The 25,278-nt window shown below is 35.8% G+C and overlaps 1 protein-coding gene across 8 annotated transcripts in view; it reads left to right on the top strand.

The window, feature by feature from the left end:
* magi2a (membrane associated guanylate kinase, WW and PDZ domain containing 2a) overlaps positions 1-25,278 on the top strand; it is a 318,611-nt gene that overhangs the window by 173,529 nt on the left and 119,804 nt on the right. For all 8 annotated transcript variants that reach the window (XM_041257504.1, XM_041257508.1, XM_041257502.1 and 5 more), the window contains exon 3: positions 19,925-20,044. In XM_041257504.1, coding sequence (XP_041113438.1) covers positions 19,925-20,044 — 120 coding nt within the window. The remainder of the gene's footprint in view (positions 1-19,924; positions 20,045-25,278) is intronic.

The raw sequence follows: 25,278 nt of genomic DNA, 5'->3' as shown, positions 1-25,278 counted from the left end.
AGAGTGGCAGCATTTTATATTGCACAATTTTGAACATACTCTAGGATTGCACTTTAAATTATGATACTGCTGTCCTTAAAGCAGATTTTATAAAATACCAAATACTTAAGCAAAAAAAAAAAACTGATAAAGATTACTGGTATTTTTTGCCATTTTTTTCAGTAATACAATACAAAAATTGCACACATTAGCATCGTTTTTGCTATTTGGTACTTTTTAAAAGCAGCTATACATAAAATGCAATCCTAGAGATTAAATCCTGTCTGAATTCTAAAGAACATTTTATTTAACCTATTACTGTTACGATTACTTCTAGTTGAATGAATAACTTGTTTTGTATACTTGGAAGAAGGGATGCTGTCGTTCATTATGTAGCATAAGGTTTTTGGCATTTACAGTAACATTTAATATAATATCTACACAATGGTTAAAGCAGACCTGGTAACTCCTTCGAATGTATTATTGTTTTTGGCCTAAATCAGTGCTTCAGGGAAATCAAAACAAGATGTCTTGATGTTTCTTTTTGTTGGGATTTTCTCATTGATAATGGTGCCTTTCCATCCTGAGTACAAAAATGGCATATTCTAGAGTTTGCAGCAACCATATTGTAAATGTTGGCACATGGTAGAAGTGACAAAGAATTGGCACAGCAAGTTACTTACTAGTCTGAACAATACCGGTACTAGATATCCACTATTTCTGTTCAGATAAGACTTGAAAAGTTGTAAATAAATCATTTATCAAAATGTTAAGATTGTGATTCAGAAGATGGGCTGTGGTTAAAAAAAGAGCTGAGGAACTTTAAATTGAATTTTGTTTAACAAAAAATAAGTTTCAGTTGTCACTGATAAATGCATGTGGTATCAGTCAAGATTATTATTTCTAAAATGGACGAGGATGTGTGGTTTCAGCGATACTATTAGCTGTGTTTCAGCAATGAAGCTTACCACGCACATATCAATGGAACATATCAAAATATGGTAAAAAAAAAAAAAAAAGATATACAAGCAGAGGTGCCTTATGTCAAAGATACAGTACAATTAAATCCCAAGGTTTTCACTGCTTTGAAGATGTTTTATAATCAGTTTCATAGTAGCACATTGACTTATACAGTAGCTTTACTTAAATGTCAGAATCTGTAGACAATAATCTTTGTGAGAGTTGTAGGTTGATGTTACATGCAGTACATTAAAACACAAAGCCAGATAGGAGGAGACATTGCAGATTTTGCAATGTTCAAATGGCCGTGATTTGGATTTTTTCTGAATATTTTGCTAGATCTCTGCTGGTCTGCCACTAGGGCATTGTAATTAGGCTGGATCACAAATCCGTCGAGCTGAAAAATGAACTACTAAAGGAAAACGATGAGCCAGACTATTAGGCTGATAATACTGATGAGTAGGGGGATGGCAAGGCTGAAATAAGCCCTCAACTGTAGTTCTACCAGTAGTGTTTATTATTTATGTTTTAAAACTGACTATTACTGAACCCTTGGGTATACTTTAATTATCAAACAGCAGTTGATCTTGTTCTTTACGATATGAGTCTGACAACAATACTGTCATAGTAAAGACTGCATTGTCAGCAGTCTGGGTCTCCACTCATCTTATAAACAACCTTCTGAATCAGGCATTTCCTGTGAGCCTGTTGGCAGCAGTGCCTTAATGCCTTGTCCCTCTAATAAAGTGCAAGTTTATGGCTTGCAGTTTTTTGTATTTGATTTTTTATCATAAAAGCAGGTAACATAATAAGATTGATAACATTGATTTCAGTGGCCAATACTGCCATCTTTGAATACTGCCTTTGTTGTTATTTTTGTGACATAGCACTAGTGCAGGTATAGCTGTAGATGGGCACGTGTGAGGGATGCTGCCTTATTAAAATTAACACCTACTCTTTAGTATTGACCTTCTTTTGAGTGTCATTAGCACTGTTGGACCAGTGGGGTTAAAAAAGCATTTGCTGTCTGAATTGGAGGATAACAATATATTGTCTCATTGCACCTAATTGTGTTGAAGCTTTAGTACTATGGGGATTACGTTGACACCACCAAATTCATGTTGCTTGCCATTGGACTTATATGTGCCAGTGAAAGTCAAAGCTTAGACCACAGCACTAAACACAGATTGGATATTAAACTTTCACTCCAATTAGGAGAGCATTTTGTTTTTTTAATCACTCCACTTTCATATGTAGAGTGAGAAAGGATGAAAAGAAGCAATGCGGCAGCAGGAATGCCTTGAATGTGGATTTTCTTGATTAAAAAGGCATTGTTTGGTGCTTGACTATTTTATAACAACTCCAGTACTGAATACTTGTCACCTGTTCTCAGTCGACTTATTTCAGTCAGTACTGCTTTGATCTGTGAACGGTTTAGATGTCAAACCAACCAGCGGCATTAAAAGCTTCCATTACAGTGTTTTAAAAGAGGAGTTTGGACAGTAAAAGGAACTGTCACTTTTTTCTTCACATCATAAGATTCAGCTATTTAGTTTTCAAAAAGATTTTTAAAAAAAAGAAACAAGTCTCAAGTTCAAGTCCCTGAGGATGGGTAAGTACTTTTTTTTAGGTCTTTATGTGAAATGAGTTTCAAAAACAGCCGTGTTATGGATTTAAAGAGAAGTTACATGACTGTGAAGCAAGTTGCTTATATGAAGGAAACTTCACATGTATTAATTTATTTTTTTGGTTTAGAAACAGCAAAATACTGCTCAATTTGGATTAATAATTGAATGCAGGGGTTTTCAAGGTGGAGAGTCATTCAAAATGAAAGGAGCAGTGGCCTATGAGATGTGTGTTCTCCCGTGTGAACTGAGTTCTCCTCAGGCAGGTGCCTCTGCATCATTCTATCAGTGATGCCCAGCACAAGTGGTGATGGCTGCTTAGCTTATAATGCATGCAACTGTCTCAGTTTTGAGAGGTTTTTTTTAACCTTTGCTTATTCACCTTTCACAAGTCAGTATCATTTACTACAGGTTTTTTTTTTTTTTTTTTTTTTTTGGAAGTTGTGTCTGTTGCACAGGGATAAATAACAAATTTATGCAGAGTTGGCTTTAAAAAAAATTGTACTTATTTTTACTTAAATTCTGTGAAAACAATTGTACTTAAATTCTGTGAAAACATTTGGTTTCAAGTCCCACCACTGGTCATTAAACCCCTTGAAATTTGAATTTTTGGTATTTGTACCAAGTTTAGGCGGAATAACTTGCGTGGGGGGACTCAAAAAAATCATCCACAGATATGTTTGGGTAGATGTTAATGAGATCTACAAGCATCAAGCCAAATATTATGGTATGCAGTGATTTGGGATTTTTGGCAGATTTTGCAGAAGTAAGGTTTTGGTAGTTTCAAATGCGTCGTAACAAAGAAGTCCTAAGTCCCATGCAAGTTCGTAACCCCTCAGCTCCAAGCTGCTGCCAGTGGAAGCACATACTGTTACTTTTTCCTTAGCTCAATCCTCAGAGAATGCAACGTTGAAGAAATGCATTTGCATTGAACTATGTGGCACTTTAGCCTCACCAAAGTGGCCATAAGCAATGCTTGAATGCAACAAAAATGTATGACAAATGCAACCAAAAATCTGCCAAAAATCCATGCAAGTTATTACAGCCTAAACTTGGTACAAATACCAAAAATTCAAATTTCAAGGGGTTCAATGACCAGTGGTGGGACTTGAAACCACATGTTTTCGCAGAATTTGGAAGACTGGTTCCTAAGGTTCTTACAGCAATACTTACATTTTAGGACCCACATCCCCTACAGGGTAAAGGGTTAAGCTGAAGTTCAAATAAAACCTGTTAGTTAACCCTTGTCTGGCAATTTGCCAGAAGAGTGAGTAGGGTGCTCCTAGTATTTTTTTCCGAAGAGCCCTATTCAATACGAGTTGAACAAGGTGCTATATATAGATAGATATGTACACACACATATATTAAATAAAATAGATAGTAAATCGCAAGGCAATGTGTTTATGTATTAATTCATTTATGTTTTTATTTTTCAGTGAGAGTAGTGTATGGAAATAATGTTGCCCTCCCCAAAATTTAAATAAATAAATAAATAAATTAGGGTATGAAACCAGGATCACCCTGCTGCAGCAGTGTTCTATTTAGCCATCATGGGTCAAGATGTTAGATGAGGAAAAATAGCTGTAAAACACTGTACTGTTTAAAATAAAATATATACTGTATAGATAATGGAAATAAACAAAAGAAAAAAATGTCTGATGTCTTTGATGAATTTGATGGAGCCTACTGTAAATATTGTGTGCATTTTGGTAGAAACACAGTAAAAAATGTAGAGGAACTTGATAGGTATACACAGGTCCTTTTAGAAATCTGGGGTTCAACAGGTACAAAACTGAAAACTTCAGAAAAGTCAGAATTCCACAAAGAATCAGTACTAGTTGGCAATGCTTTTGTATCTGTGATGAAACAAACTAAATCACATGTCCATCAGGAGTTGGATTCAGCTTATCGAGAAAGTGGAAAAAACAGGCAGAAGCTATTTTTATATTTGAATAACTCCCAAGTATTGCTTATTATGGTTGTACTCTTGGTATGTTACTTAAATTTACTAGCAAATGTGTTCCAAACTGCACTGAAAAGGAACATTTCCTTAAAGTATGTTATAAATTTGTTGAGTGAGGTGGGGTCTAAGGGAACTTTTAATGTATCTTCAAGAATTTAGAGAATCAGTCAAGCTTCGGGCTAGATCTGCCCCTGTTAATCACTAATTTATTGAGTTTGTGTTCACGCACTGTTAAATAAAACCAAAATCCTATAAAGTTATATTCTACTTTTTTGTGTGATGGGTATGGAGCAAGTAGATTTTTCTAGCATTTTGTCTCTTGGACAACAAGTCTTTTTCAGAAATTGCACACCCCTGCTGTCAAAATGTTGCCCAGTCCAGACAATGATATTGTGCATCTCTTCAGCTGCCTGTTCAGGGTCACCATCTGTGTAAGTACTGTTTTTGAACAGAGAACACAAAAGACTGTTACTAAACAGATGTTCTGTTAATAGTCCATTTTAAAGCTATTGTAGCACCTATAGTCTTTGATCTCAACATTATTTGTCCACATATTCACAGATGGTTTATAAAGGGCTCTTGGAAACCACTGTGTCTTTGTCACCCCGCTGTCAGCGTACTCTGAACAAAGTATAGTCGGTATTTCTATGATATGATGTTGTGCCTAGATTTTTGGCCAAGGTATAGAAGCATTACTGTATGTTATGAAGGTTTTATATTAAATTGTGATTAGTTCATACATCACTGCAATAAGTACTCTTTGGCTTCCTCCGAGAGTACGGTGTCCATATTAGGACATCTTCGTACATCAGGCAAAAAGGAGTCATTATGTGTTCCCTCCTCTAACTCCCTCGTCTGTAACCCCCTCCTCCCTCCTCTAAAAGCCTCTCCTCTCTCTGTCATGCTCCATGCTCCCTCCTCCTTCCCACATTTTTGCTGCTCTGAAGAGATCAGCCAATAAAGAACCGTTTCAAACATTGGTTAGATTAAATGCCAGCCATATTGCCTGGGCGACTAGCTACATAATTGAATGGGGTGTGGCTAACTAAACACATTCACCTGAGAACATCTGAGAACTGAAAAAAGTCATCATCATAATAATAATAATATATCTAAAGCGTAATAAATAATTATCATTTTTTTGAGGTAATGATTGCAATTGTACATTTCACCACATGCAGGCTGGGAAATACAAATACGGACACAGAGTAGACAAGCAAACTGTGGGAAAGACAGAGCAGTTAGAGAACACAGTACAGCAGGAATTACAGTATACAGCCACAGTAGAAACAGTAGGGATACAGTACAAAATCGCTTTGTGGATCGCTACAATGATTTTTTAATTTTATTTGTTTAAACACAATGTTTTACTTAAACACGATATAAAAAGATGGAAAAAAAATTCTAATTTAACCTACTAATTGTATGTGTGTTTTTTGTAAGTTCAATTAGAATTTTTTTATGTTTTGTTTTTTTTATCGTGTTTAACTAAAAAATCAGTCCTTACTGCTTCAGCTCTCAAGAGGGAGTTTCAGAGGAGGGAGGAGAGAGAAATTTTGGCTCCGCCATTACAATTACTAGGTTTAGCTGTGGTAGCACCATAAACTTTATATTTAGACCCGGAGAACACCCATTACTGAAGTGGCCATCTACAGTATAACTACATTTAAAATTATTATCTCAAATATCCACTTCTAGACTTCTAAAGGCATGTCATTGCAGCTCAAGAGTGGGTGAGATTAAGACGCTAATTAGAAAGTAATTATTCATAATATCTAGTTTTGAAAATAAGGTCACAGTTATTTTGAGATGTAAACAGCTTACCTCTTTTGAAAATCTTGTCCTTTAGCGTGCATTTAAAAAACTTTAATTTATATCATTGTAGTGTTTTACAGTGAAAATGCACTTGGCTGAACAAGCTGCTGTTATTAAAGGAGGTAAATGTAATGCTGTGTGTATCCTACTGGAAAACCTGGTCAAAACGATTAATCAATAATAGTACAGTTAGCGGTAATCAATAATATTACAGTTAGCAGCACTTAATCAGGATTGTGGCAGGGTGAAAGCCCTAAAATGTTAATTTGTATATTGTGTGTGAATGTAGTGTTGGCAGGTGAGGGGTTAAAATTCTCCCTGCCAGAAAACATGTGAGAATGTGGCTGGAGCCTTAATTTAATGATTGATGGTTAATTAGGCTCCAGTCACATGGTATATAAGGAAGGAGAAATCCTTTGTCTGGGAAGTGGTGTTTGTTCCTGTAATATTAGACAATGGTCAGTGAAGATGAATGCCCAGCCTGTCCGCAGAATTGTTTTTGTTGAACTGTTTGTTTTGGCCCGTGTGCCTTTTAATTTGTTCTGGTGTTTATTTAGTTAACGCATGCACCTTTTAACTGCAGCTTTCCTGTCCCTCAGTCCTGACTCTGTCATGTTTGCAAGTGGTGTAACAGGGACACTGATAATTGGGATTTCTGTTTAAATGGGACAGAACTCTGGGAGATTGTTCTTCACAACGTTATTTATGTCATTAAACTGGGTTGTCACTTTGTTTAATTGGGATACAGTACTTTTCAAATGATTAACAGAGGTCACTTTTCATCAATGCAGTGATTCAGTTATTACGTAATTATGCTGTGACTTGAGTAAATTGCATAAACCTGATTGAACTCTTTAAGGAGCTGTGGTCTCTCAGGCTGCTGTGGCAAAGACATTTGGCATGTCAACATCGCAGGTGTCTCGTCTTGTAATAAGATGTGATTTAATTCTTTTATATTTAATTTATAAATAAGCAGTGCTTAATATTGTTTAGGAATAAAAAATAAAAAAAATTGACTATTTCTAAAGGTGCATTCAACATTTATTGATAATGTGATTTCATTATTGTTCCTGGCATTTGAAATAAAAAAAAAAGTAAACAAAAATACATCTCTCTTGTGTATGTCGTAAATTGTGACTATAAGTGTGAGTAAGGTCCTCACAAGTGCCTCTCGTTTAATTGGGACAGCCGCTTATTCGGGATGTTGTTATATCTCTCGAGACGTCCCGATAAAGCGCTGCTGATTAATGTCTGGATCCATTCAATTAAATGATACACATTATTATTTATTTTAAATTGTAGACAAGGCTAAGGATCTTAGCGTTTTAATTGTCCCCATAAATAATACCAATATTACAAAAATGTGTATTCTGTTTGGTTTTTATAGGTACAATGCCTTATCTTCTCTAAATGGTAACATCACAAACCACTGTCCAACTGATCCAACATAAAAATCAGTTTTTATGGTTGCTGTAACACTGCGGGTATTAAGATTCTTCAGAAGGAAAACCGGTCCCGTAATGGGTTTTGTCTAGAGCTGTCGTGCAGTAACGGACGCGTTTCTGTTATTTATCCAGTACATATTCAATTATGTGCTCTCAGTGGGAAGTGCCTTAATAGTATATATTCTTTGCAAGAAAGTGAAAATGAGTTCCAGCCCCGCTGAGTTCCAATCACACATGATCATATTGCAAATGAGGCAGAAAATGCCTAAAGCAAAGCTGAATTTCCTTGGTCCTTTATAGAGTATGGGATTGTGTTTCCAGAAGAAGTAGCTTGTAGCAGGTAGTGAAAATTACTCTATGTATGATGGTCCAGTGGAAGTAGATGGTGGCACTGACTTGGTTTACAAGCACAAACAAAAATTTGTCTCACCTTATCACACTGTTTTGGTAGTACCTTTCGGGCAGTTTGGGTTTACATGTAGTTTTATTTTAGGGAGAAATTCAAATTACCTAATTAATGTTAAAATATGTGAGGGTATATTTAAATACTTCTGTCAGTTGCAATTTGGCCTTGCGTGACTATTAATGTTGTGCAACTTCCTTAAACTGGGTTTCCAAGAAGTTTAGGTTGTGTTGAAGAACCACAGGTTTAACCTGTCTCATTTGGCCTCCAACATTTGTTCATAATAAAAGTAAGGGAAAGGAAAAAAAAAAACATTTCCTTACACAAATACCACAAAAAATACCAACATTTCATAGAGAAGGCTTTGAACTAGCCATTTATTTTATTAGCTAAAATTTTTTGACTGCATATATATGCATATCATATATGTACATCTATAATGTATACAAGGTTTCCTACAAAAGGGTAGCTTCAGCAGTTCTGATCCTTATGATAGTCTTTGAAAGGAGCTAAAATCCAGCACTTCATAGTAGGTTAATGATAAAGAATATTTCTAAATCCCTTGTACTGTATGCTTATTTAAGAGATGTTTTTTTATATTTGGTCAAAAAAGATTGCCAGGGCTCTTTCAGCAGATCTCAGTTGAAGAATTGCTTGGTATGGCCTTTAGTTGTAGCAGAAAGTTACATGAGGTCACGTCACAAACGGGATCTTTGCTGCTGAAGTCTCATGAACTTTTGGTGTGGCTTTCAAACTTTTTACTATGCAAAAAAAGCATCAGTTTTAGTTAATTTTTGCAGCTTTTTAGTGTGAGAAGGCAATTTACCCACCCTTTTTAGCTGTACCGTATTTTGGCTGCGCACTTGCTATGGCATGAGGAATGTGCGTACTATGTCACATTCTCACGACAATGGAGAGAGAATTTGGAGTTCCTAAACTGCATGTAAACCAAACCACTGTGCCTTAGAAGAGGCAGGGATGTAAGATTCTGAATTGCTTTATCATCACTACTTCTGACAGCTTTTCAGCTCATGTGCAGTATGTTTTTACTGGTAAAATCCTGGTTTTTTTTAAGGCCATTAAAAGTTCAGAATTAGAATAAGAACTATGTGATTGAGCTCCTGCTGATGACATGGTTAAAATGACCAGTAAGCACTTAGAACAAGCCATTTGCTTTTCCCCCAAAACTCCATGCAAGCAAGTTTACAATCAATAAAATCCCCGCTGGTGGTGTATCTGAATGTGAATGTAATCCTGACCTTTGAATCGGAGGCATTATCAAGTCCTGTGGTTTCCTAATTGACTAAGGAAAAGATTATGTCAGCACAATGTCCCGGGTTGACATAACTGGTATCATAACGGAAGGATTTACAGCTTGAATAGAGTTGTGGTCCCTGAATGGTTCAATGGCTGAGCTGCACGGAAACACTCCAGCTTCATTGAATTGGAAACTGATGGCAGTCCTGAAGGTTTTCAGGCTTCAGTATTTGCCTTCCCATAATAGCAGTGTTTAACTTGTTTATTTAAAGCATGTGATTGCATCCTGTACGGGCTGCAAGTTTCAACGGGTAGTGTAGGCATTTGTCTATGAAGGTTATAAACCTTTTTAGAAACTACTATTAAAATATATGATGTATGCTCTATCAGTTGTGGCAGATGCAAATACTGGATATGATTCTTGTATTCCTGTTTGCAATGCAACTGCCATGTTCAACTGAACCCTGTATAATGCTACTTAATAAGCCTCAAGATAGAATGTGGCACAAAATGGCATGTTTTATAGAACATGCAATGAAAATAAATAAACTCAACATTTTAAAAGATTTGGCACAGCTACTGTTCAGTCTGTGTTTATCGAATGTCAAAGTACATTTTACAAGTTACATTTTAATTGGCATCCAATCTGGTGACATCAAAAGACAGGCGTGGAAATGGTTTAATACTGATTTACTAATTTAAAAATTGTGTTACAGTTACCTAGTGTGTTTAGCAGAAGAAACAAGTTGAATAATCTTGCTACTGCCACCTCCAACCATAAATTGGCTTATTAATTAAACAAACAGATCAGGTTTGCATTGAGGTTTCCTAATTAGAAATCACTGTCTTAAGAACTGTTGTGGTAGTCCTACATCAAAGAGATGCTGTAATTCACTGTAATTAATTGAGAAATTCAGCTCCTCACTCCCGTCCTTCACCTGTGCAATTTTGTAAAGAAATGAGGTGCATTGTCAATGAGATAAACCTAACTGTGTGGGTTTAGTTAAACAATGCATGCGTTGTCGTGTCCCCCCCCCCATGTAATTCATGGCTCAATCATTTTCCTTATTAGCATCCTGATTTATCTGCCTTGGTGTTGGTTATGACTGCACCAAATGCCAACGGCTCTGTATTGCCACTGGAGGGATGCTGTGAGTGCACTGTGTTGTTTTGACGTGGGGGTGTTTTGTTTCTATTTGTATTTCTAGTTCCTAATACAGTTCTTTCAAGTTACAAATTGTTTTGAAATCAATCTGTGAGAAAATTAACATACACCTACTGTAGACTGCATAAGTTGTTCTTTTTAAAGATGTGTTATGTGGGTATACAAATTCACTAATTGCTAAACAAATCTTGGCCTTCCATTCTGTTCTGCCTAATAAAACTAAATATACTGTATACAGTGAGTGACAGTGGAAAATGCTGAAATAAATAGTTCTGACAAGAGGCATTGGGACAAGGTAAAAATCAACGGAGAGTATGTTAAGAAACTAGGATAAAGCATCAAACTAAAAAAACTAACAGCCCCAATGCTGTTTACAGCATTGACAAATAGCCTTCATTAGGGCTATAAAATATGATCATTTATTTTTTAGAAATTGTCAATGGATCACTGTAGTTGAATGCATTGGTTTAGGAAAGATAGTCTTTTTGCCAATGAAATGCATAAACTCTTTATCTCCAACATAACAGGTATATATAGAGAACAATGTAATGGGCTAGTGTGTGATATGAGAATGCAATGCTTACGAAAGGGGTGGGATGTTACATTTATCCAAGCATCCCACCCCGAGGGTGACCATAACATTCTCATTCAGCACTCACCCATGCAGTATTTTTTTTTTTTTTTTTTTTTTTTTTTTTTTATAATCTCTGGTGAGCAATTTTTACCTTTCAGTTTGACAGCCTGTGCTGGGGTCGTGCTCTGTTGCTGGTGTTAATGAGCGTGTGTTTTCAGTAATAAGCAGAAAAACTTTGACATGCCAGGAGGTGTCAGCTGTAAGATTTACTTTACATTAATATACAGGATATAGGTTACAATGTGTGCAGTAATTATTTCTTTCTTTCTTTCTTTCTTTCTTTCTTTCTGAACCTTCTCACACACCCCAGTTTGAGAACCACTACCTTAGAAGACAAAAAATAAATCATATTTGTTTCGTTTGTTTTTTTTTTTTAAAGACAAGCTGAAGAAAAATAGAATCAATCCTGACTGAACGTACTGTAGTTCAGGTGCCTGTTTTATTAATGGTTCAAGGTTGCATTCACTTAAATGTTCTCGAGTTTACTGACTGCTAAGAGTAGGTTTTTCTTCATGATTCAGATGTTTTTATTAGCTGAAGGGTGTTTATTAATGTATAATTTATTGTTGAACATAAATACTCTTACAAAAAGTAAAACACATTATAATGCATTATTTTGGCTACAGTATGTTTTATGCATTCCATACTGTTTAATTACAGTGGAGTCTTTTTTTTTTTTTTTTGTGAAGGTATACGCTTTTGCTTTGTGAAAAAAAACCAAAAAACCATGATATCACACTGCAATACAAAGTCTTTTTTTCCCCCATTTTGTTTTTATGGGGGAAAAAAAGGTGGACCTGTAAACAAGATTGGAACAAAGAATGAATCGCTATTGAACTGTGAATATGCTAGTTAAAAAAGAAAAACAACAAAAAAAGGAAGCTATTGTTTCTTTTTCTTATTGCAGATTCTTGTTTGATTCATACTGTGCAAGCATCCACATAATGAAAGCAAAGATGTTTAACTGAAATTTGACAGGAATATCTGCTGTGCTATTTCCCACTTACACTTCTCAAGTAACATCTGTAGCATGAGAATGGTGGTAACTGTATTATTTATTATAATGAATCAGCCAATTCAACTTTGGTAGCGAAATTCGAATTACACGGTTTATTTGATTTAATAAAAGAACATTATTAAATAATTATATCCAGTACATGATTATATTTGATTACATTAATTGGTTTTTCAAGATATAGAAACACCACAATCATTGCAACATATTCATGAGTTGAATTAATGGTGGTCACCTAGCTTACAGTGAAAATAGTAATTAGCCATTTTACCTTCAGCTGGGAATGTTTTTACAGACAGGTTACAGAGGAGGGGTTCTCAGTCCATTTAACCCGAGCAAATTCAATTAGGTGCAATCTCCTTTTAAATGTATATAGTCCCTCACAGATTCTATATTCTAAACGTCTGTTTCACAGGTATCTCAAATATGCTGTAAAAGGGCTTTAACAAATAGAATTGGTCTTTTTACCATAGGCGACCTGTACCCCAGTTGGACATTTACAATAAGAGATTTGAGAATGTATTGGTTCTTGCAACAGACTTGGTAAATATGGTTGCTTAAGGTACTTTATTTAATTCCTGAATGATACATCTAAAATGAATACAAATCGGCTTCATTTTGCAAAAAGCCTATAGCAAAGGATTTAACTTTATTAGCTGCTGTTTATGCTTGTCATTAATCTACTGATGCACAAGCATACTTACCAGTAATCAGGTAATAATGAATGTTTATCAGTTTGGAAAGAAACCCGATTGTGGTAGAATTCTAATTGGTTTTAGTAAATGTTTACATATTCATTTTTACTTTTTGTTTCTGGAAAAATGTTTAATTCTAGTTACCTGGAAAATAAATGAAACATTAGCCATGTATTTGAGCCAGAAAACCATGATTATGCTAAGAGCTACAGTAGGAATTCAAAACAATTACATGCTTATATATCATTTACCCCAATAGAAACTAATACATTAAATGAAGTATCTGCATTTCATGGTGAGAACTGCACTTGCCTAACATTCAAAGGTGGCCATGTAATTGGTGATTTAGAGTGCATATAGACTGTAAAGTCGCCTTAATGGGGGTTCAAACTAGAAATGCAATCCATTGCAAAGTGAAACCAAGTAATGTAAATGAGGGAAGTGATGTCAGTAGCTCAGACAATATCCCAGTGGATACATTCCTTTATACATTCTCTTACCACAAAAATAGCTCCCGAGGCAATTTCTTCCCTGCAGTTAACTTCTTGTACATTAGTGTACCACTCTTGAAAATGCTTTGTGCATATCAGGCTGTAGAAGCAGTATGATAGATTGTACAGGATGAGCCAGTGTTTGTCCTGCGATGGCCCTATACAAAGCTTTATTCCAGAGCTTGATTCGATATTCTATATTCTTTCCAGTAATACTACGCTATGATACCATGGCTCAAATAAGGCAACAACTACACTATTAATTGTATTGCATTTTACTACAGCTATCGCAAACAAAACATATTCACAGTTAGAAATTAACCTTTTGTGCTTTTGCAGCACAGTCTGCAATTATACCTGAATAATCTAGTTTTCAGCAAATCTGCTGCGCACTCGATATCTATCTGCCCCAGTCCAGTAAAACGTTCCTGCGATGTTGTAGAAAGTAAATTTGTTTTTTTATGTTTTTTTGTTTTCTGAACATTTTCATGTTCAGGCATGAAAAGCTTCTCTCCCCTGACGCTACTGTGACAGGCACAGTGAAAAGCAAGACATGGCAATACTGAGGTTAGAATACAGGTCCAGCAGATTTCCCTAGTAGATGTAGTGAAGCATTGCAAGAAAAAGGCAAGGACAATACATTGGCTGGAAATTTGTTTGAATTTTTTTCCAGGTTGATTCAAACACGCAGACCTACGTGTGTGAGGCACCTATACATGTATTCCCCTCACGTTTGCAGCACTGTGGACACACGCAAGCAAGCTTTGTTTGCAGTGTGTTGAAATTTGTTCATTTTTTAAATGTCTTACCGGCTGCATCTTAAATCGTGTGGTGCTACATGATCATGCGGCACACACTGACATAACCTTGCACACGGCTTTAAACCCTTCACGTTGTTTTTTTTTTCTTCTGTTTATAGTTTGTGCCATATAGAAAAAAAAAAACTGTAAAATGGTTAATAATGCATTAATTCTGATGCAGACTTGAGGTGGTTGTAAGGGTTTATATATATATATATATATATATATATATCTATATAATATATATGTAGTAACTGAGCCACGACAACAGAAGGCCCTTTACTGCCCCAGGGCCCCACACAATTGCATGGGTTGCATGTGCCTAAAACCGCTACTGACTGCATATATAGAACAACAATCTGTACAGTTGCTTTTATCTGCATTAAAACAAAAGTCACCATCATGTCTAGTCTCCAGATTGTCAACATTTTAGTAGCGTGAATGTACTGCACAACATATGAATTACTGTAAGGGTGAAAAATTAAACATGGAACTAATTTCACACAACGTTATGCTTTAGGGCTCTTAATTCAATCGGATTGTAGCCAATAGATGATAACACCTAGATCCATTCTATGGATGGTTAAATGATTTATTCTGCAAATGGTGCTGTGATATATGGTATAAAGCAGTCACTTTTTTTAGACAATACATTTTTAATGATATATTTTAGTAGTATATTTAATAAACATGTCTATTCATCAGCCACCTACTATACCTGCAAAAGGCTAGATTTACCTTCTTGAGCTGTGTGTGCAGCTTTGATATCACATATAATATATCTGTTAAAATTCTATTTAATGTTATTATTGCTAAATATGTTTAGTTTACAGCTGGTGCAAAGACAGATCTTCACCAACATGTTTCCATGAAGGGGGAGAAATTCAGCGGTGCACATCTTCAAAGTCAGCAACAGTCTAGGTCCTAAATGACTAAATTGAACCTGCTAAGGATCAGGTCAAGGTTATAATGATACGCTATTCATCAAGGTTACCAATACAGAGGCAACCAATACAGGGGTGGTATTACAACAACTATATTCCAGTAGTTGTTACTACAGAGATATCCACAGCTGACAGAAAACAGGATGTTCAGTAGAAGAGACACGTGAAAGTTTAGTTTTATGTTTTCTTTTCCTTTCGAGTAGTTAATTAGATATTGCTAAATATATATTCAGGCTAAAAATTATACATGGTCACAGTGCTACCTAACTTGAGACTTGCAGAGGCAATTTATTTGCAGCAATAAATCATGGCTGTTTGACACTGCTAGGTTTAAAAATGCATTTCATTCAACAGCCTTATTTACCAGAACACAGCATTGTGGATTCTGTACCATGTAATTATGTATGGTATCTGTATGTCATGTTTATACCTCAAAAATGGTTACCAACAGTGTTACCAAAATATATCATCCCAGCCTCAAGTAAAGTTATCTTTAGTTGTTCATTCTTTCTTATCAAAAATTAAATCACAGATTTAATTTGCTATGGGCTTTTTTTGCTATAATATGACAATATTAAAAATAATGCTCAACCCTTTGGTCAGCTCTCTCAGAACAAAAATGTGATATTTGTTCCAAATTTGTGAATGATGTATGATGCAAGTCAGGATTGTTCTATATTCAAGTAAAAGATTGAGTGGATTATGGGAGGGGGTAGGAGGCTGTGATACAAATGCTTTTGATAAGGGCAGATCTTATAAAAAGTGGAACTTTCTTTGAAAACTGCAATCCCTTTGGTTCCACAGCAAATACTGTAGGATACATATTGAGTGGGTGAGATAAAACTGTCCTGAGGCATAACTGTACCCCAGAGTAAAATGCTTTGGAGCTGCACTGAACCATGTTACAAAACAGAAAATGGAACTTTTGCACATAATGTGCGATGTTTCCCAGAGGGACATACCTGATCCATTGCTTCTCAAGGACAACCAATCTTGTCTGGCACTTGGATCACTTTGTTTCTAAAGAATATGACTTGTACTGTTTGCAGTTAGACTGGCTGCAAGGTGTTTGTAGAACTGGGTAGAAATGTACATGGATCTCACTCTTCTTGGTTACCCAGTCATTTAATAGCAATTCTGAGCACTTTGAAATATTGTACCTGAAGACTAATATTGAGCCCAAGAGCGCTGGGTTTGAATTTCAGTCCTTTGAACATGTGGGAATTTAAACCAACTTCTAAACACACATACTGCTATTGTTGTACATAAATACTGTATGAACATTTAATTTTGAGTCCATATTTTAAAGTAATTGTAGCTAACAAAAGCAGCCTATAAATCTTACACATTTTTGCACATCTAGATATTTCCACATGAAAATACAAGTCACGTATAAGCCTTTACACCTGAAAGTGTATGTGGAAATTTAATTATAAAGAAAATTATAAGGCTGAAATAATTACATTTTTTTGTGTAAAAAGGGGAACTAGAAATACTAAAATATCACTGTGGTTGGATAGGTTTAGTCTTGAATTGTTTAAGGCCTGCAATGCTTTTATTAGCAATAAACATTTACATCCTGGATATAAAGCTCTCTCATTGAACTTTAATGCCCAGATCTACAAAAATAAAAGGACGACTTCTTTGACAACTTCTGAATAAATTAAAAGCAAATACTTACCGTTTTACCGCATTCTTTCACTTTGACAAATTTGCCATCATTAACATTAAAACCCTGCACCATTACTCAATCAGGGCTTAATTCTTCTGCTTGATTTGTATGCATATAATATTGTGAATTCTAAAAACCTTCTTTTAATGTGTATTATAGCATTAAAAATATTGACCTCATATTGCATGTGTCATATACATATTTAACGGTTAGTGAATTAAACATTTAAAATCAGAGAGATTAGAATTTCACCTTGTGTTACTGATGCTGTTCAATATTTGTTTTAATGTACTTGGGATGGATGTTGAATCACCCTTGAAAAAGAATTGTACTACCCCAACGTGAATATTAATATATTGGAATATCATCAGCACAGTACTGTACTTGGATGATAGAAGTGCTTTAGGTAGACAGTATTTATATCCACCCTTCTTTAGATGATTTAAAACACCCCCCATTGTATGTTAATAGTACATTAGTCTGTTTTCAATTATAGAGGTGATATACAGTACTATGAACTATATATCTATGAAAGGCAAGATAAATCTGACAATAAAATAGGAGCCTACTGTGTAGTAGCTCACAGCAAGAAACAAAGAATATGCTGTAGTTAACACTTATTACCTGGGAGATGTATTGTGTGTGGTATGTGTGTTCTCTAAGCAGCAATATGCTTATTTATTATTATTATTATTATTATTATTATTATTATTATTATTATTTATTATTATTATTATTATTATTATTTAGTTTTGTTTTTAGAAATTTTATAGAATTAATTCTACAAACAAAGAATGTTCAGAAGTGATTTATTTGAAGAGTAACAACGTTCAGAAGTGATTTGTTTGAAGAGTAAGAATGTTCAGAAGTGATTTGTTTGAGAGTAAGAATGTTCAGAAGTGATTTGTTTGAAGAGTAAGAATGATGGAGGATGTATCATCATCAAGTAAAGATGGCCCATACTACAAACTTGTATTCAACTTATTTAAATCTTGTTCATTGTACCCATTAGAATAACTCACTTCTTAATCTCAACATTATGATGTGTCGAGTAAAAGTAACATATTAATGGTAACAGTATCTGTCTTATAGGTTGTTTTATCAATAAAAGCTCAAGACATACGGTTTTCACAGAAACTTATTTCTGTTTCCGGTAAAGAGACCTTCTATTACCAAGCACTCCAGGTAGTTCCTGGTTGGTTCTTCTTTAATTAAAGCAATTGTTGAAATACCAAAGGGCCCATGTTTGTCTGCATTGCTTGCTTTTTGTTTTGGTGCATATGAAGGTGAGTGACACTTGGACTGGTTACAATCAAGATGCCAGCAGGCGCCATAAGAGTTGTACTGTATACTGTAGCTCTGTGAGTTGACCCCACTCCTGGACAGAACACCCCCTGAGCACACATCAAACCTGACCTGAACACCTTGTATTATGCATTCCTATGGGTAGCTCTTTAGAAGGGACTGCCAATTGTACTGAATTGTGTGGTCATTTTTATGTAGATTAACACTACAACTGTCGTGATTATACCTAAAACTGCCACCAGCAGTCATTATGACGTTTACATTTTAAACAACATCAATATTAAAATAAAAGACAAACTATCGGATACAACTCAAAAGTTTTATTCAGGCACATCATATCAAACATCTGCACAGCCGAAACACCATATTGAAATAAACAATTAAACGTAAAAGTGTTTATTTTCAAACTTACCACATGTAAATGTACTACATCAAAAAAATGAAAAACTATAATAAAATAAACATTTCAAAAGAAGCTAATGTGTAAACAGGTATATGTACATATAAAACTGTAAAAATGAAAATAGTTTTTAGTTTTAAACGAAAGTAACATGTTTTCTCTCTCGTGTGTCACTCGGTGCAGCACTGAATCCAGGTTGAGCTGCTGCAGCCTGCTGCTTTGCAGTTTTCTGATTGAAATGCTTCTGCCGAAGCGCTGTGGCTGGCTTCAAGATGATTTCTCTCCTACTGATACTTTTCCTGGTGCATTCCTTGTACAAAACAAAGGAATTGATGGCTGCCAGGTCTAGTAGAGATACCAATAGGCTTGCATATAAAAATAAAATAGAATATTGTACGTTAAATTACAAATAAAAACATGTATTGCAAAAGGCAGTCAAAGTGACGGCTTTGGTAGTTCTAGGTGGGTGGGATTATAACTTTCTTTTTTTTGTGATCCTGCCTTTCAAACGCCATCAATTTAATATATGTATTTAGGAAAGGTCATAAACAGACAACCGCATAACTGTCAGACAGGCAGAGTAATTTAAATTTGAAAAGCTCAAACCATCAAAATGACTGCCGTGGCGGTTCTAGTATTAATATACACTGGTGGTAATTTACTGTTTCTGAATGCTTCACCTACTGCAATCTATCTCTGTTTACCATATAAAGTCTGTATATTCTAGTTAATGGTAAGTTCTTCCCAAGAATTACAGCAGTTACCGGTTTACTATTTGAATTTTGCAAGCACAGTTTAATGGTAGCATTGAAAATGCCACAACAGAACAAGAACACTGTTGCTAAAATTGTAAACGGCATTTTTAGCCCTTTTAAATTATATTGCACACAAGCTGCTTCGCACCTTCCTTGTGACTACGGAAACAACTTTTTTTTTTTTTTTTCGGTTTAATTGGTTTTGTTTGAATTGGGCAAAAATTAAAAGTAGAAACCTTCAAACAATTTGAAGCCACTGAGAATTTGTTTCTGTGTGTTTTTCCTCCTCATACTTGTATTAATTTTGAAGCTGTTCCAAGCATTTCTCATGGCAGGCAGCACTGATTTGCTAAGTAACCCTGCGTCAGACAAGAGATGCTTTTTATCAGTGAACTTAGTTCGGTCATGCTTGTCAGTGTTAAAAGCAATTTTGATATATATGATACCATAGCATTGTTTTGGACAGTATGTCTACATATTCTCTCTGATTTGCTAATTATCATGTGTAAGCTGCTTTTAATTGCTTAGTGCCTAGTATATTGTCAGTAAAGGAACTACAGCAATATCATTGTTTTAAATCTTGATTTTGTTTATTTTACAGGCACCACAAGGCAACCTAAGGAGGGAGAGGTCCCAGGTGTGGACTACAATTTTGTAACTGTTGATCAGTTTATGGAATTAGAGAAAAGTGGAGTTTTGTTAGAGAGTGGGACATATGAAGGTAAGTTAAACATTTTATATTAATCAGTTAATCATGCCACTGTATATAGCATTTTGAACTTTTTATTTTATTTATTTATTAATTTTTTTTACAATCCATAAAACAGTCCGATAAACAGAAATGCACATTTAACATGCAGGTCAGCACAAAGCATATTTGTTTGGAAATGTGTTTGTTTTTTCCCCCTCAGGCTGCAACAACACACACATTGTCATACAATAGGGATCCCTTTCAGGAATGGGCTGCCTTTTTTTCAGCAATAATATCAAAATCTTAAATGGAAGACTTGCTTTTCAGTCACCACAGTGGCAGATAGCTTTTAGTAAATGGTGTCATAGCTTTCAAGGGTTCGGCTTTGAAATTTCATACATTTTGAAATGCAGAATCTGTATCTGTCTGTGGCTACGTGAGCACTGTCTTAATGTGGTCTCCAAGAAAACAAGGGAAGTCTCCGTGGATTCAGATAAATGCGTGCATCTTAAAATGTTATCATTTTAATTCTAATCTGCTGTGTAGTTGTTGGCGTTTCTTTTGTGCCCATCCCTGCTAAACTGCCAAACGAGTGCAAGCAGTGCCCACACTAAAAACTGATTGAAACATGTCATTTTAAACAGATAGGCCCAGATTTATAAAAGGACTGCGCATGCTTTATGACCGTAAAACAGGCGCTGAGGGTTCTGAATTCTTGGATGGGATTTATAAAACACACACAATGGCATAAACACGCAATTAAGGGGCAATGTCTCTGTTCGCTTTAGCCCTTGATGCATATGTAATTCTGTATATGCATATGTAATTCTGGGGCGTTTCTGAGCGAAAGGGAGGGGATTTTGCAAATTAGGTCTGTTAAATTTTCCATCTAATTTGTTAAAGCTGCCGGTAATTGCAGGCCTCGTATTTTAAGAATTCTATATAAAAGGCAAGGTGATGTGAGAGACTTGTCTGCAGCAAGAAGGAGACATTGTTTTCAAGGACAAAGAAACATTTTGCAAATAGCACATGTTTTAACCTTTCTGATCAAGTCAGTTTGTAAATTGCAGTTTATAATAACGTGTTGTTTTGCAAACTCCAATTTTCAATACATGTTCCATAGCTTATATGACAAAAAAAGTCTGCAAATAGAGAACATAGAATCCATGTAAAAAAAGGTTCTTAGAAGCACCTAATAAGGTCTCACCACTCTGGCAAAGCAAGGTTCTAATGAGAGCCTTTACTTCTTAGAGTAGGCAAAAGAACAGTGGAGGAGATTAAGAAAAGATGAAAAGATATTCCGAAGCGCACTAAAGAAAAAGTCTCATAAGGTACTGTGGCAAAGTGCCTGCCCCTGTGTGTATTTTGTGTTGTGTGTTAATGTTGGTGTATAGTCATTGGTACACGGGATATAAACGGGTCTGTGTAACACGAGTGTTTAAAATGTATACTTGTTATTTAGGCACGAGGATTGCACAGCACTTCACGGGTAGGTAAAATGTAATAATATGTGAGCACGGGGAATTGCACTTTATTAATTCACATGCAGTTGTACCGTGACTCCAATTGAATGATTAGCAATCGGGTCACGGTACAGCTGCATAAAAGCTACATGTGTTCAACCACTCGGGGTTGGGTGTTCGGTGATTGGAGACGGAGGTAATAAATAATAAAATAATAACATAAAGTTAAAATATCTGCTCACCGTGTTTTGTGTAGTGTTAGTCCGTTTTGTTTGTCTCTTGTTTTGGCGAATGTGCCGTGTCCTGTGTTTTTGTGTTTGTTACAACCGTTTATTTTCTGGCTGTCTGTTCATTTATTAAATGCTGAGCGAAACCATTCGCTGAGCTCCACCAAACTCCACCTCTCTGTCGTTTATTTCCTGTTTCTGGTCTGACGTCACCCACTGCGGCTGTCTTTGTGACAGGTATATAAAGAGACATAGCGAGGTGATCTGTTCCTTTGTATGGTTAACACTGAACTAGAAGAAGAATGTAATTGTTATCATGAGTGTTTTGTTTGGTCTGTCTGTCTAAAATCTACTTATTAGACGGCTAACATGACCCGGAGCTGTCACTACAGGCCAGCACAAAACCCAGACAACACTGCACTTGTTCACGATAAATTTTATTTTCACCACCATCATTTCACCAGTACTTTTGTTGTTTGTCATAGTCTTGAGCACTGCATCACACTGCAAAGCACTTGCCACATATAGTCACACTAATTTTCTCTGAGACAACTAAACTTGTTTTTGCCTCATTTAGTATTGGTTTCAGATGGTTGTGTGATGGTGTGAGTCATTATTGAGTGATAGTCATACCTGCATCTCCGCACATTAGGAAAATAGCTTTCAATCAGTGTTTATCCCCTACTAGGGCATTCATCCAATTTTCTTGTCATTTTTTAAAAATAAATTGCAGATGGTCAATTTAACGGTCGGTTGCTGAAGAGATGCTGTTAGATTTTCTTTCTTGTTTTGCTTTGCATTGTGGGCTTTAAGTTTGTGCTTATTTCTTGGTGATAACCCAACACAGTGTTTCTTTTCCCAGATTCATGTTAATATTGAATATAATTGCTCAATTACATTAACAACTCAAGTTCTAATCTTACTTACAGAGGAAGATCTTTTTTATTCTAAGAACAGATCCTTACAATTAAATACCAGATTTTCAGGGGTGAAACTGACCTTTTTGATCATTAAATGAGAGCTGTCATGGGATTAAAAAAATGACAAGACAGGAGTGTGATTAACATGCGTTAAAAAACATCAATCTCCCAAAAGTTAACACGTTAACTGTGATTAATTGGCAGTCCTATTAAAAATATATATTTTGAATCCACCTTGGCTCACTGCTTGTAGTAAAGGCACAGCCAAGTCAAGTGCAGAGTGAGTCATTCAATAAGGAGTTAGTTGGTAACACAGCGGACGCCATTTTGTATCTCATATTAAAAGTAAGGGTTTTAATCTTGACATTTTCTACTGGTCAATTAATCATCCGATCTACAATCGTTTTAGTTGATCAATTACACAAGTTTGCTAGTGATATGAAATTGTATTGAAAAACAATTGCGTGTGTCTCAGATGGTGAGTAGTGATGGGGCAGTGACATCACACACACACAGAAGTATTTTCTTAAACCAGCAATGGTTTAATACGGTGATCAAAATGTATAATACAGTTCAACATCAATTGTGACGAAAGTGCAATTCCGATATTCCACTGTGATGTACTGTGCAGGTTCGTAGCATGGTGGCAAAGGTGCTGGTGAAAGTGCTGAGTGAAGTCTCAGCTGCAGTTCCCTCTTTGTCTTGCTGCGCTAGTATTCTGAAACAAACAAACAAAACCATGGTGTTGTCTTGCACCAAACAGATTCCAACATAAGGGGCTGAACTGCAGTCACCTTGCCCCTAATATACTACTAAATCCCATGCACACAATCAGCACGTCGCCACGTTCTAGCCAATCGGCGAATACAACAGTGCTGATTGCAAAGATTGGATTCAGCTGTATTACAGCTTTGCTCCTCACTTAATGGCTGACTTCCAGGTTCGCTCCGGGGTTGAAGTTCAGCACATCCTGTGAAGAGCGTATTTTTCCCCTTATGCAGTGCCTTCTCTGGTTGGGAGGAAGATTTACAGTTCAGATTAATTCTATCCCTGCCACAACATGTAATGCAAAGTATTCACATAATCCTATTTATTGCAAATGTTTCATAATGCCAGCTATGTTTATTATATGTATATTTTCTTACATCATTTGACAGATATTTACAACTAAGATGATTCAATAAACATGTGAAAGGAAATCATTGATGAGCAAATTTTGCAAGTTGCAGTCTTGTTTTTTATTCATTCTGAGATATTGTGAAATATTGGGTGTACTTGTAACCTTGTATTTTCTTCGGTGGCAGGAGCGAGGGCTCATCCCCCTCCTTCCGTCCTGTCAATAATATCTGATATACCTCTATTTAAACCCCAAGTCATGCATTTGCTCTCTGTCTTGCATTTTCGTTTTCCACCACGCTCCTCCTCAATTTATACCGCTTCACCTCTGGGGGTAAGTGAAGCTCACTTCCCAACCTGAGAAGCCCAGCGGGCTCTGGTCGGTCTCACCTCCGCAGGACGACTCTCCATCGACCAAGGGGAATCCCCTTACTCATCTCTAAGTTACAAAGCACTTCTTTATTATAAAATTCCTGAGGTTCTTCCTCCATGCAGCCCTTCCTCCTGTCCCCTGAACTTCCAGTTGCCCTTTTGTCTGTCTTTTGAAGTATTTCAGAGTTATTCTATATTCCAAGATACTCAACTGCTGATTTTCTATGGGGACTTCACTCCCCATGCAAAGGGTTATGGAATAGAAAGAGTGCTCTGCGTTTTTTGATTGAGAGTCAGTAGAGTTATGTCAGATTGAGCTTTTGAAGTCTTGACGAAAAACATAAACTGGTGTTAATGATGACATACCGTAATTGATATCATTTTTTTTCTGAATGCAGTACCAGAGATAAAATAGTGAGTACGTAATTATACCTTGCACACCGCGTGACGGAAGTAAAGGCAGAGTTAAGAATCTTGGTGATATAGAATACCTGTAGAAGTACCCTCCACCATTTCTTTTCTCTGCACCGTTTTCTGATACCGCACTCAGTTATACGATAATAGTTCATTCATTTTTTAATCTATCAAAGCCCACAGGTGTGATTTAATTAATCATTCATCGGTTAAAATCTCTCATTTAAAGTACTACTGTAAATGACTTAATTTAATAAATTCAACAGTGTGTCTAAGTTGTAAGTTACTTGTTGTGTAACTTAAACACATACATGTTATTGTGTGTAGTTGTAATTAATTGTAATCACTGCATTACATGATGCATGGTTTAAAGCCTTATTTAAAAAACAATGAATGCATATTGCAGTTGGCTGTTATAGTGTAGCTTCTGAGCTGCCAATTAAACACAGTATTACAGGGGCATATTTAATTTAAGTTTCTGAAAAGTAAGCTCACTTTGCTATTTTTATAAGTTAATAATTAAAGGTCCTTTTGAATTACACCACGGGGGGTGAGTAATAACATGGGCATGAATAATAACACCGTAATAGGGAATAATTACTTCTAAATCTTGGGATATTTCACTCATGTAATAGTCACACAACATACCTGATTTCAATGCACAGTTACAAGACCATGAAAATAATTGTATGTGACATTTTCTTTGCATGCACACAATTTCATATTTTCTGTCAACGGAATATTGATAAACA

Source organism: Polyodon spathula, chromosome 8, assembly GCF_017654505.1.
Source record: "Polyodon spathula isolate WHYD16114869_AA chromosome 8, ASM1765450v1, whole genome shotgun sequence".
Taxonomy (NCBI): Eukaryota; Metazoa; Chordata; class Actinopteri; order Acipenseriformes; family Polyodontidae; genus Polyodon; species Polyodon spathula.
The sequence above is the reverse complement of the archived record's forward strand: the minus strand, read 5'-3'. Positions and strand labels throughout refer to the sequence as shown.